A 13,213-nucleotide genomic window follows, 5' to 3' on the forward strand; every position below is an offset into this window, starting at 1 on the left:
CAGCTGCTTCCGTGTTAGTCTTCATAATTTTTTTCCTATTTCAGGTTTGGTTTTACAGATGTATTCAGCACTTGAGTAATTGTGGCTTGGCCCTTCTATTAGCTACTGTGGAAAATTCTGTGGATCTAAACTGCCAGGTGTTCTGTGGGTGACCACAGAAAGTGGGGGTCACAGACTCACGGAGAGACAAAAGTCACACATGAAACAATTAGTATAACAGAGTCTGTGGTTGGTGATGTATAAGCAGAAAGGGTAAAAAAGCAAAAGGAAGAGGTAGAGATGTACAAAAATCTAAGACCCAGATGGGTCCAGTTAAATCCAATCTTAACAGTTTGGGAGGTGAGGCCAGGTGGCCCTTCTCTGTCACAGTTCTTACATGTCATCATCTGCTGCCTTCACCTAGGTATGGCCAGGTACCCTCATCTCTACCCATAGTGGGAGATCCCTGAATGAGCTGCGTGGACTTAAAAGAGAGCAGGATATGCCTCATTGAAGGCTTACCACCCTCATCCTTGTCCTTACAGGACCTGATGGAGAAGGTGATGGTTCTTAACAGGAGCTTGGAGCAACTGTGGGGTCCTCATGGGGTGAGCCCAGGCCCTGCCACAATCTACAGGGTCACTCAGTATGCCAACCTCCTGGCAGCCCAGGGCAGCCTGGCCACTGCCATGAGCTTTCTACCCAGTGACTGTGCTCAGGTAAGTGGGGCCATGTGGAGAGAGCAAACCATTTCATTCAGTCATCTAACATTGATTGAGCACTTCCATGTTCCAGGCACTATGCTAATGCTGAAGCTCCTAGGATAGATAAGATGGAATCCCTTAAGCACCTCACAATCTACTGGGGGAAGATCAGATGTCGATGACTTATAGTGCCATAACAGAAGCTTATACTGAGCACTGTGGGAGTCCAGGGAAGGGACTGATTTTTGCCTGGAGAAGTCAAGGAAGGCTTCCCAATGGTTAAAACAGCTGAGCTGGACCTTCAAAGAGAAGTAGCTTACCAGCAGATATAGAGCATTCTAAGCAGAAAGAATAGCAAGGAGGGAGGCATGCAAGTGTTTGGCAGGGATTCGGGAACCTTGAGTCATTTCTAAGGGGGCTAGAGTATAGAGCAGGGGTGTCCAAGGGTCAGAATACAGTCGTGAGTGCTTAGTTTCTGTTTCTGGTTGGGCCAGTAAAGCCCCTTCCTCATCCGTTTTCCACTTACCACTAGAGACAGAAACCAAAAACCATGGCTTCAGGCTGCTAAAAGCCTAAAACAAAACAAAACAGAACAGAACAACAACAAAATAACACGGGTTGGACAAGCTTGGTGTAGAGGGTCAGCTGAAATTTGACTGCTACCTGGGACCTTGATTGTTTTAATTTCTTGACACAGCTCTTCCTCGTTAAAACTTATAGCCACCAGTTCAGCAGCTAAGAGATCGGCTTTTTCATGCTCAAGGTTCTGCTGTCTTGGGCCAACAGTCTCCCCCTTTCCCCTTCCCCCGGATTGTTGTGGGAGCTACCCTCCACTCTAAAGAGACATCCTCTTACAAATTGGGATCCCAGCCTTCTCACCAGGTAAGACCTTGTTTGTTCATTCATTTGTTCATTCAACAATACTTAACGTGCCAAGCATGGTTCTGGGCACTTGGAATATATTGTGAACAAAACTGATGAAAATTCCCGACTTCCATAGAACATAGATTCAGTTCTTTTTATAATAAATAACTGTTTATTGAACTACTAGGCTCTTAGGACATAAAGGTGCAAAAATCGTGATACTTGCCCTCAAGTAGCTCATAGTCTAGTGGAAAGATAGATATGTAAAAAATAGCTACAATAGGCCTGGCGTGGTGTCTCATGCCTGTAATCCCAGCACTTTGGGAGGCCAAAGCGGGCAGATCATGAGGTCTGGAGTTCGAGACCATCCTGGCCAACATGGTGAAACCCCATCTCTACTGAAAATACAAAAAAATGATCTGGGCGTGGTGGCACGCACCTGTAGTCCAAGCTACTCGGGAGGCTGAGGCAGGAGTATCACTTGAACCCAGGAGGCGGGGGTTGAAGTGAGCCCAGATCATACCACTGCACTCTAGCCTGGCAACGGAGCAAGACTCTGTCTCAAAAAAAAAAAAAAAAAAAAAAAGCTACAGTAAAATTCATAAATACTATGATTGGGGTATGGCAAGGGGCTATAAGATCACACAGATGAAAGTAGTTTACTCTGTATGGTGAGGTTGTGGGGGCAGTCCAGGGAGTGTTTCAGAAAGAGTCTGATGTTTGATCAGAGTTTCAAAGATTAAAAGTTTTTAGGCAAAGGAATGAGCAAGTGAAGACTGTTTCAGGCACAGAGAATAGCATGTACAAAGGCACTGAAGCAAGAGTAAGCCGAGGCCTTTTGAGGATTACTATTATTTCATTGGGGCTGCAACACAGGTGTTTGTGGCTGTGAAGTGAAGTTAGATGAAACTGGAACAACAGGTAGGAGTTAGATCACTAAGGACCTAGCATTCTGTGATAAAGAACTTAAACGACAGGGAGGAACTATTGAACAGTTTTAGGAAGAGTGACATAATTAGCTGTATATTAGGAAGGGCCAGGCTGGAGGGAGTTAGGCTATAGTAAGGGATGATGAAGATATGAAATAACTAAAGCTAGCCAGTGAGGTTGGATTTGAAATACTAAGTACGTAGTAGATAGAACTGACAGAATTGCTGATAGTTTGGAGAGGTGTGTGTGTGGTTGCGGGGACTGAGGGAGAGGAAAGAGGTTCTGGCCAAAGTGCCCGGGGGGATTGGATACTGTTAAGATGTGAGGCCAGACGCTTACTAGAGGGGCTGGGGAACAGAATCCCGGGAGATTTGGATACTGAGTTATCAGGCAGAAGCTCTGATGGCTCATCTTGTCCCACCTTCAATCCCCACCCTAATGCCTTTTCTTTTTTCCCTCCCTTTCCTCCCTCCCTTTCTTCCCTCACTTGTCTCCCCTTTTCCCCTTCCCCTCCTCTCCTCTCTCTCTCCCTCTCCCCGTCTCTTTTCATTTAAAAATAACTATAGATTCACAGGAGGTGGCAAAGAAATGTACTGGGATGTCTCCTGCATCCCAACAACACCCCGCCCCATGTCGGCATCTCACACAACCACAGTACACTATCAAAACCAAGAAATTGCCATTAGTACAATCCATGGATTCAGATTTCAGATTCAGTCTCCACCAGTTTTACATATTGTTATGTGTGTGTTTATGTGTGTTTATGCAGTTTTGCCACACTGTGGTATGTAACCACCACCAAAATCAAGATACTCAATTTTACCATCACCACAAGACTCTCTTGTGTTACCTCTTTTATAGCTGTGCTTATCCCGCCTCCCTCATCCTTGACTTGACCAATATGTTCTCCAGCTCTATAATTGCTATTTAATGATTGTTACTTAAATAGAATCATGCAATGTGTATCCTTTTGAGATTGGCTTTTCTCCCTTAGCATAACTTCTTTGAGATTCGTTCAAGTTGTTCTGTGTACCAGTAGTTCACTCATTCTTATTGCAGAGTAGTATTCTATGGTGTGAATGTACCATGGTTTTAATTTTTTTTTTTTTTTTGAGACAGAGTCTCGCTTTGTTGCCCAGGCTGGAGTGCAGTGGCGCGATCTTGGCTCACTGCAAGCTCCGCCTCCCAGGCTCACGCCATTCTCCTGCCTCAGCCTCCCGAGTAGCTGGGACTACAGGCACACGCCACCACGCCCAGAGAATTTTTTGTATTTTTAGTGGAGACGGGGTTTCACCATGTTAGCCAGGATGGTCTTGATCTCCTGACCTCATGATCCGCCCGCCTTGGCCTCCCAAAGCGCTGGGATTATAGGCGTGAGCCACCGTGCCCAGCCCCAGTTTTAATTTTTTTAGCCATTCAAACTTTGAAGGACATTTGGGTAGTTTCCAATTTGGCGTATTATGAGTAAAGCTGCTATGAGTATTCAAATACAAGTTCCTAACTGACATCTTTACTAGGTTCAGTCTTTCAGTCCATGAACGTGGCATGTTTCTCCATCAGCGTTTTATAATTTTTATCACACCAATCCTGTACATATTTTGTCCAATTCATACTTAAGTATTTCATTTTTTTAATATCACCTGTCAGCTCATGCCTACTAAGTATTTAATTTTCTCTTCAGCAGTTTAAAATCAAATTTCCTGGTTTCCACTTGTTCATTGTGAGTATATAGAAATGCAGTTGATTTTTATGTATTGATCTGGTTATATCCTGTGACTTTCCTGAATAGTTACAGAAGTTTTTTGTGGATTCCATGGGGTTTTCTATTAGACAGTCATGCTGTCTGCAAATCTGCAGATAGTTTTCTTTCTTTTCAATCTATATGCATTTAATTTCTTTCTTATGCCTTATTGTAGTGACTAGGACTTCCAGTCTCTGTTAAATAAGAATAGTGAACATGAGCCAGGCGCGGTGGCTCATACCTGTAATCCCAGCACTTTGGGAAACTGAGGCGGGTGGATCACCTAAGGTCAGGAGTTGAGACCAGCCTGGCCAACATGGTGAGACCCCATCTCTACTAAAAATATAAAATTAACCGGGCATGGTGGCGCATGCCTGTAATCCCAGCTACTCAGGAGGCAAGGCTAGACAGTCGCTTGAACCCGGGAGGTGGAGGTTGCAGTGGGCTGAGATTGTGCCATTGCACTCCAGCCTGGGCACCAAGAGCGAAACTCTGTCTCAAAAAAAAAATAAATAAATAGTGAACATGAATGTTCTTGCCTTGTTTCCAGTCTTAGAGGAAAAACATTCAATATTTCAGCATTAAGCATGATGTTAGCTTTAGGTTTTTCGTAGATGCTCTTTATGAGACCAAGGACATTTCCCTCTGTTCCTTGTGTCTTAGTCCATTTTGTGCCACCATAACAGAATACCACAGACTGGGAAATTTATAAAGAACAGAAATTTCTTTCTTATGGTTCTGGAGTCCAAGATCAAGGCACCACCAGGTATGGTTCCAGCAGGTATGGTTCCACCCTCTAGTTCCAAGATGGTGCCTTGCTGCTATGTCCTCACCTGGCAGGCGGCAGATGTGCAAGAGAAAGCAAACCCACTCCTGCAAGTCATTTTTATAGTGGCATTAATCCATTAATGAGGGCAGAGCCCTCATGACCTAAACACTTCCAAAAAGTCCCACCTCCCAACACTGTTGCATTGAGGATTCAGTTTTCAACACATGACTTTGGGGAGCATATTCAGACCATAACACCTTGTGTACTAGATCATGAATCGGTGTTGAATTTTGTCGAATGTTTTTTCTGCATCATTTCTGTGATCATATTATTTTCATTCTTTAGTTTGTTGGTATAGGGGATTAAATTGATTGGTTTTTAAATATATTGGATCAGCTTTGTATGAACTGGGATCAATCCCACTTTCTTGTGGAATATTATTTTCTATATACATTATTTGATTTGCTAAAATTTTGTTGAGGATTTTTGTGTCTAAGTTCATGAGAAACATTGATGTGTAGTTTTATTTTCTGCTATGCTGGCATCAGGGTAATACTGGCCTCATGAAATTAGTTAGGAAGTGTTCCTTCTATTTTCTGGAAGAGATTACGTAAACTTTGTATTAATTCTTTGACTGTTTGGTGAAATTCTCCAGTGAAACCATCTAGGCGTGGAGATTTCTTTTTTGGGAGCTTTTAAATTACAAATTCAATCTCTTTAATGGTTATAGGACTATCCGGATCTTCCTTCATTGTGACTGAGTTTTGGTAGTTTGTGGTTCTTGAGGAATGGGTCCATTTCTGATAAGTTGTCAGATTTATGAATGTAAAGTTTTCTTTAGTATTCGTTTATATTTTTAATGGCTTCAGGGTCTGTTGTAATATTCCCTGTTTGATCTCTGATGATGATTTATATCTTCTCGCTTTTTATCTTTATCATTTTTTAGATGTTTATCAATTTTATTGATTTTTTTTCTCAAAGAACTAGTTTTTGTTTCATTAATTTTCCCTATTATTTTTCTGTTTTCTATTATTTACCTTTCTCTTTCCTTTCCAAGAGCTGATGTTTTTTTCTCTTCATAGGTTCCAACTCCATCTCCAAGGCCAAGGGTTTTCACCCCTCAGTCATCACCAGCGATGTGCTTGGCACCTTCCCATCCTAGCCCTTATCAGGGCCCCAGGACGCAGAATATAAGTAACTACAGGGCACCTGGGCCCCAGGCCATCCAGCCTTTGCCTTTGAGCCCTGGGGTAAGGCCTGGTGAGTGAGTCACTGAAGATCTATCTGGGCAGAGCACAGAGGTCTCAGGAAAGCAATTGGCATGGCCAGCATGGATTTGGGAAGCTGTATGTCTGTCTAGTGAGAGGAGCTTGGAAGTTGAAGTCTGAATTCCTAATGCTATCACTGGCTTCGTACCTTTGTCAATATAGCAAAGTGTTGTGTTGCTTATTTCAACGCTATGGGATTGTTTTGAAGGTCAAATAAGGAATATAGTTAAAAGTATTTTGTAAATTATAGATTTCTATATACATGTATTAATCATTTATTATTAATTTTTTATTGCAATCCTGTTTCTCCCTCATATGCTCTGAGTTGCTCCTGAATTGAAATTTAGTGACAAATGACCTGTTTCTGTTCTACTTCAGCTTCATCTCAGCCACAGCTATTAGGAGGGCAAAGGGTGCAAGCTCCTAACCCGGTGGGATTCCCTGGGACATGGCCTCTTCCTGGTTCCCCTCTACCCATGGCATGCCCAGACATCATGCGACCTGGCTCTACCTCCCTGCCTGAGACTCCTAGACTGTTTCCTCTGCTTCCTCTGAGACCACTAGGTCCCAGCCGCATGGTCTCCCACACCCCAGCCCCTCCTGCAAGCTTCCCGGTGCCATACCTTCCAGGGGACCCAGGTGCCCCATGCTCTAGTGTCCTCCCAACCACTGGCATCTTGACTCCTCACCCAGGTCAGTCTTCCTTCCATGGATCCCTCTTCTGGGTTATTGCCTCCTGCCCCTCTCACTACTTTGGGAGTCTTTCCTCAAGTCAGAGGGCTAGGGCCCTGTTGGGTGGAGGGTGGCTGGGAGTGTAGCTGGTCTGCAGAGGGAGGTATGGTGGACTCCAGCTCAAAGAATGCTTCCAGCCTTCAGATAAAAAACTTCCAGTGTTTTTCACTATGTGCCGAAAAACCTCTATCTTTTTATCTTATAGGACCTCAAGATTCCTGGAAAGAAGCCCCAGCCGCCAGGGGAAACCTCCAGAGGAACAAGGTCAGTGCATCTTTCCCCACCCACTCCCTCGCACGTTCACCAATGACCGCGTTCTAATTCCTTAGAGGATTCAGTCAGTCCTTCCCCTTCTCAGACTGTCCCTGCCCTCCTCCCACTTACTCTTCTTTCCTCAGGACCCTCCTCTTTCTCTTTCCCTCTTACACACACACAGCAGTCTCCTCACTTCCCAGTTTCCCACACTCACTCTTCTGTCTCCTTTTTCACTATCATTCCTGCCACTCCCCAAAACCAGAGCCATGGAGTCTCTCGGCTTAGACTCATGTGTCTTTCCTTCTGTCTCTTTAGCTGCCAGAGACATTTATGCCCCCAGCACCAATTACTGCTCCAGTTATGAGCCTCACCCCTGAGCTACGAGGGATTCTTCCCTCACAGCCCTCTGTCTCCGGTGTGAGTCATGCTCCCCCAGGAGTTCCAAGAGAACTTAGCCTGCAGGTGACAGGGACAATGTATTCTCCTCCCTTGGGAAACCTTCCAGCCCTCCTTGGGTGCAGGTCATGGTAGATGGGCCTCACTCCTCAAGGCATGTGCTGAGGGAGACTGGGGGCAGGTACCAGGTGTCCTTACTGCAGAGAAAGGGAGGCTGCTCATCTCCCCAACTCTGCTGTAATGGGAACAGTGTGACTGTGAGTCACTGGGGACTAGTCCTTAGGGAAGCCATGAGAAGGACAGCTTGCCCCTCTGGCCTTTCTCCCTGCTTCTTTATCAGCAGCTTCAGCACCTGCCACCTGAGAAGATGGAAAGGAAGGAGCTGCCCCCAGAGCATCAGTCCTTGAAGAGCAGCTTCCAGGCACTTCTCCAACGCTGCTCCCTGTCTGCAACTGACTTAGTAAGTCTGAACCTTCTTCACAGTGCCCTCCTCGCACCCCTCGCTGGCTCCAGGACCCCTCAGCTGTGGACCAGTTCCTTGTGTGACTCTCTTCTCACTGCCCCTGGACATGCTGTCTCTATCTTATACTTAATTGATGTCCACGTGGAGCTGGGGAGAGACTTTGAGTCTGGTCTGAAGTCCAGCTCCTTGGTCGTAGGACCCAGCAGCATTGAGACCTAAAGGCAGCAGGGGTGCTGGAAGGGGGGTAGAGCCAGGAGTGAGGAAGTCTGCCATTCCCTTGCTGGCTGTGTCAGCTTGAGCAAGTCACTTATTCTTCTTGGGCCTTCATTCCTTCATCTGTGAAATGAAGCCATTCTAGCTCTAATATGCTGTGATTTTTTTTTTTTTTTTTTTTTTTTTTTTTTTGAGATACAGTCTCGCTTTGTCGCCCAGGCTGGAGTGCAGTGGCGCGATCTCGGCTCACTGCAAGCTCTGCCTCCCGGGTTCAAGCCATTCTCCTGCCTCAGCCTCCCGAGTAGCTGGGACTACAGGTGCCTGCCACCACGGCCGGCTAATTTTTTGTATTTTTAATGGAGACAGGGTTTCACCGTGTCAGCCAGGATGGTCTTGATCTCCTGACCTCATGATCCACCCGCCTCGGCCTCCCAAGGTGCTGGGATTACAGGCGTGAGCCACCATGCCCAGCCTAATATGCTGTGATTCTTTATGGCCCTGTGTGGTGTTAGGCTTAGGGGCTGGGGTTTGAGTCCATTTCTTTCCCTGCAGAAGACAAAAAGGAAGCTGGAAGAGGCAGCCCAGCGTCTGGAGTGTCTATATGAGAAGCTCTGTGAGGGCACAGTAAGTACTGCTAGCTGTGCTCCCACTGCCTCCTACACTTCCACCATCACCATGGCCAAAGGAAGCCCAGTGTCTTTTCTTCCCATAAGTCTCACTGACCTGGGTTCCCCACAAAATACGCGCATCTTCCCTGGACTGGGCCCCAGAACTTAAGTCTTCCCTTATTCCTTCCATGCTGCCAGGGTAGGAGCTGGGTTGGGCTCACTAACCTAAGGGTCATTCCCTCCACAGCTCTCACCTCATGTTGTGGCTGGGCTCCATGAGGTTGCCCGATGTGTGGATGCAGGAAGCTTTGAGCAGGGCCTCGCAGTGCATGCCCAGGTGGCGGGCTGTAGCAGCTTCAGCGAGGTGTCCAGCTTCATGCCTATCCTGAAGGCTGTCCTCATCATCGCTCATAAGCTGCTGGTCTAAACCAGGCAGCCTCTCTTGCTAGGAGGCCACTTCTGCTGTTACATAACTCCTCCCTGCAGAAGAGGGGACTTTTGCAACAGACTCTGTTTTTCCCGACTCTTTTCCTTGCTGCCAGGTATGTGATGCTGTAGGCTTGGCTCCAAACCAGCTGAGTGCCTGCTTTTTACTCCTTTATGCCTGGCCTTCTAGGATTTGTCCAGGACACTCTCAGGCCTGGAGGCAGGGCATAGAGTCAGTTCTTCACTCTCCCTAATACTACACTCTGTAAGGACCTGGGGCAGGATATCTTCTCCCCCAGGGATCTTCTATTTAAGTGGCTTCTGAGAGGTTGAACAGGATTGTTACTTTTAAGCCTACCTCTGCTGTGATCCATCATGTGGGTCTTTTGTTTCTCCCTTCTGTGGTTTATGAGCCTGCCCTTACCTTTTCCCTGCCTCTGACTTCGTATTTCCAGGTCCGTATTTCTCTGTAGCCCAGGGTCTGGGGTAGAGCTGACTGCTGTTCACCCTTTGAACAAGTCATGGACGTGAGGGACGGGTGCTGAGCAGAACCAAGAGAGGAAACTTTGGTGCTGTTAAAATGGAATTTCTCATCTGCTGGCATTATTAAGGGTGGGCTAGGTTGGATGGAAGGTAAAAGGGATGAACTGCCTTTTGCTGGAAGCTGTCTTAGGCTGTGAGATAGGAGCAGGGGAACCACAGCCTATGGGGAACTGCCCTTGACTCCACCTATGTTGGAGCCTTAGCCCAGGGCCATTCCTTCTGTGATGATAAAGCCCAGTTCCGGAATTGGAGCCATATTAAGCAACGATTCTCTTCCAGCGCTGCTCCTCAAGGGTTGGGGGTCCTTCTCCCTCACAGCCACCACATGTCTCAGGGCTACCTTCTCCGAGTGGATTTGCATTTGTGGCACTGTATTTGATGCAGTGATGTACTTAATGGTGCAATAAAGCTGCTTTGATTTGGTTTCCTCTGTCATCTCCCAGTCATTATTGCCTCCTCTGGGTTCTGTTTTGCCATTACCTTTCTAGTCCTCTTTGTTCTTGCTTCCTGCACTCTAGTAAGGCAGGGGAGAGGCTTAGAGAGAGATAAATCAAGAAAGTTAAAGGAAGGTGTCCAGTCCCACTGAATTAGGTTCTCTCCTTGCAGCATTTGTGGTCACTCTGCTGGGTGTGTTGGGGGTGGGGGGATTGTCTCCCTTCATCCGTGCCTAGTGTTCAGTTCCAGGGTTTTCCCCACCCCACTTCAGGGCTGAGCTCAGCTATACAAAGGGACTGGGTGTGAAGCCAGGGGATACTAGCCCTAATCCTGTTGTAGATCCCATCATGTCTGCAGGCTAGATGTGTGTGTGTTTGGGAGGGAGGGATTGTTAGGCAGTATTTGTTTGTAAAGCCACTTGCTCTTCAGATAATACTTGCACTAACTTCTATTGATGAAGCAGTGTGAGCCCTAGCAAAGTCCTTTCCCAAAGTGTCTTTGAAGCCAAGAGCCCATTGAAGGGAAGAAAGGCCGGGAGAGGGGATTAGTTTGTTCAGCAGCTGTGAATTTCAGTGGGAGGTTGATGAACTCTGAAGTCTTTGTTTAAATTAAAGTGGGGGAGAAAAAAGCCGCTGCTGGAGCGAGAGCCCCACTTGGGGCCCTGAACTAACACAAGGAGAAGTCTGAGCTGCAGGGAGCTGTGTACTGACTGCGAAGACTTTTCCCAAACACTTTCGGAAAAGGTGTTGTGAGAAGACAAGGGGGCGGAGTGGCGGATTAGCATGTGAAATGAAGTTTTCATTGACTCCGGTGGGGGTGGAAGGCTATTTTAATGGCATTTTGTTCTCCTATTTTCTCTTCTTGAGCTCTTTAGAGATATTGTTTTGCTAAGACAGGCTTTCTTCCCCCTTCTTTCCAGTCTGAGGATTGCCTCTATGGGAGCCAACATAAATATTTCTCCTCCAGGAATGCAGGTTAATTAAAAGGAAATGAATGAGTGGAAGCATCCAATCCAGACCTACAATAGGCGAGTGCCCTGGCCTGCCCTCCCCTCCCACCACCACCAGCACCACCAGCGCAGAAGACGACCCCGTCTCTGTCTTTGCCCTAACCTGCTGCTAAGGCCAGTTGAGGCTGCGATTCTTTTCAAAAAGAAAAAGCTCTGCCTGTGTGTAGGCTCACAGGCCAGGGACAGGAAGGAGACAGTGTTTTGCCCACCCCAACCAATGTCCTTCTCAATTCTCAGGACCTCCCTCTGTTTCTGTCTTCTGGCTGAGACAGATGGGCTCCTGAAGAGCACACAAGGGGTGGGAAGGGGCCTGTGCTCTGCACTCACCCCACAGTAACTTACTAGTTGGGGGAAGAAGCCAGTCATCTTTCTCAGCATCAGTTTAAATCTGTAAAACAAAAGGTTTGACTAGCTGACCTCAAAGATGTCTTCCCAAGCACCAGTTCTGGAGTTGTCTACTTTGTAAAGGGACCACGGCCCTGGCAATTGAGTGTAAGATGATAACTTAAAATCCATGATGCAGCAATGGTGGTGGTTGTTCACCACTATCTCTACTCTGGTGTTTGTTGAATGAACAAATGAACAAGTGGATATTGCAAAAGGAAGGGAAAAGCAATACAGATCCAAGGCATCTCAGTCATGTTTTCTTGGTAGAACTGGAATGAATCTGGTATCCATTTGGGGATATAAAACAATAACCTATGAAATAATGTTCTGGCAGCATGACGTATTTAGAGTGCTGACCTGGAGTTACCAAATATGAAGTACAATAGTTCTGCTTTTATGCTAAGAGACCTGGAGAATGTAGCTTTACTTTACAACATTGTACTTTTAAATTTTCTAGCTGCCTTGCCAAACTTTCTTCGTGTACATTATCAAGTAATTCCGCAAAGTGGGACAGGTAGGTTAGTAATATGCTGCTTCTTGATTAAGGAGAAAAGGTGAGTTGGGAGATTCAGGAGGCTCAGATAAAAGCAGAGGGAAGGCGTGAAGGACCTTTTGCTGAGAGAGCTGGAAATGAAGCTCTAGGAACACCTGAAAGGAAGTGTATCCCCGGTCAAGAACGGGAAACTCTCTCCTCAGTAAGTGTTGGTAAGACCAGAAGGTGTGTGGTTGAGGCCAGGGGTTTGGGATCTGACCTGGCCATTGCCTTAGTTTGGAATATGGGAACCCTTGACTCTTACAGGTGAGCCCCTAGAGTCTTGACTTTTGTTACCTGGAGCCAGCCACACTGCTTTCTCCTACTCTGGGAGAGGAAGGTTGAGGTCATCTAGCATCTGACCAGTTCTGCTCTAGAAGAGCTGCCCAGCCCCAGACCTGGGACTGTCCTAGGGCAAGGAAGCTGGCTGGGAAGCTCCTTGGGCTACAGAGGGTCTGTCAGGGATTGGTTCTTCCCTCCTCAAGGTCTTGCTCTGTTTCATAAAGAAGTCTCTGCTGTACTCTCTGAGAATAAAACCAGAAGACTCAAGTACCACAAGCAGCAAGCTCATGGCTATTGAGTGAATGTATTAGAAGATTTATATAGATGATTTACTAAACCTTGGCAGCTTAGCCTCAATCCAGGTAACTGCTTGGGCCACCAGGGAAGTGAGGCTCTAGGGAGGTTGCTATCCTGCAAGATGGGAGGGAGGGGAGAGCCTACAGGTTGTATCTGTTACCACACCCCACCCCAATATCCTCAAGAATAAGTGCAGTACCTAGAAAAATAGCACATATCACAATGACTGCAATAAATTAAGGTTCAAGGTGCTGAACTTCCTATTAAGTAACAGTTTCATTGCAGGAGGTTTACTCATCGAAGGAAGATATCCAGTGCTCTGAATCCTGCCTGTTTGAGAACCAGGTTAGTGAGAAGGAAGGGTCTCAGTTTCTCCTTCT

At 46.4% G+C, this 13,213-nt stretch overlaps 1 protein-coding gene across 19 annotated transcripts in view; it reads left to right on the forward strand.

Annotated features, from left to right (window-relative positions):
- The window catches only part of SEC31B (SEC31 homolog B, COPII coat complex component), a 39,407-nt gene that overhangs the window by 22,600 nt on the left and 3,594 nt on the right, over positions 1-13,213 (forward strand). For 5 of the 19 annotated variants that reach the window (XM_055252017.2, XM_055252012.2, XM_055252029.2 and 2 more), the window contains 9 exons: positions 525-698; positions 1,404-1,565; positions 6,070-6,247; positions 6,634-6,948; positions 7,193-7,251; positions 7,558-7,704; positions 7,979-8,098; positions 8,867-8,938; positions 9,170-10,316. In XM_055252017.2, the coding sequence (XP_055107992.2) occupies positions 525-698; positions 1,404-1,565; positions 6,070-6,247; positions 6,634-6,948; positions 7,193-7,251; positions 7,558-7,704; positions 7,979-8,098; positions 8,867-8,938; positions 9,170-9,349 (1,407 nt within the window). In that variant the 3' untranslated portion in view covers positions 9,350-10,316. Of the gene's footprint in view, positions 1-524; positions 699-1,403; positions 1,566-6,069; positions 6,248-6,633; positions 6,949-7,192; positions 7,252-7,557; positions 7,705-7,978; positions 8,099-8,866; positions 8,939-9,169; positions 10,317-11,292; positions 13,179-13,213 lie in introns of those variants that run through there. The other 14 variants (XM_063618309.1, XM_063618313.1, XM_063618326.1 and 11 more) reach the window with 7 other exon arrangements.

This window comes from Symphalangus syndactylus, chromosome 2 (assembly GCF_028878055.3).
Source record: "Symphalangus syndactylus isolate Jambi chromosome 2, NHGRI_mSymSyn1-v2.1_pri, whole genome shotgun sequence".
NCBI lineage: Eukaryota > Metazoa > Chordata > Mammalia > Primates > Hylobatidae > Symphalangus > Symphalangus syndactylus.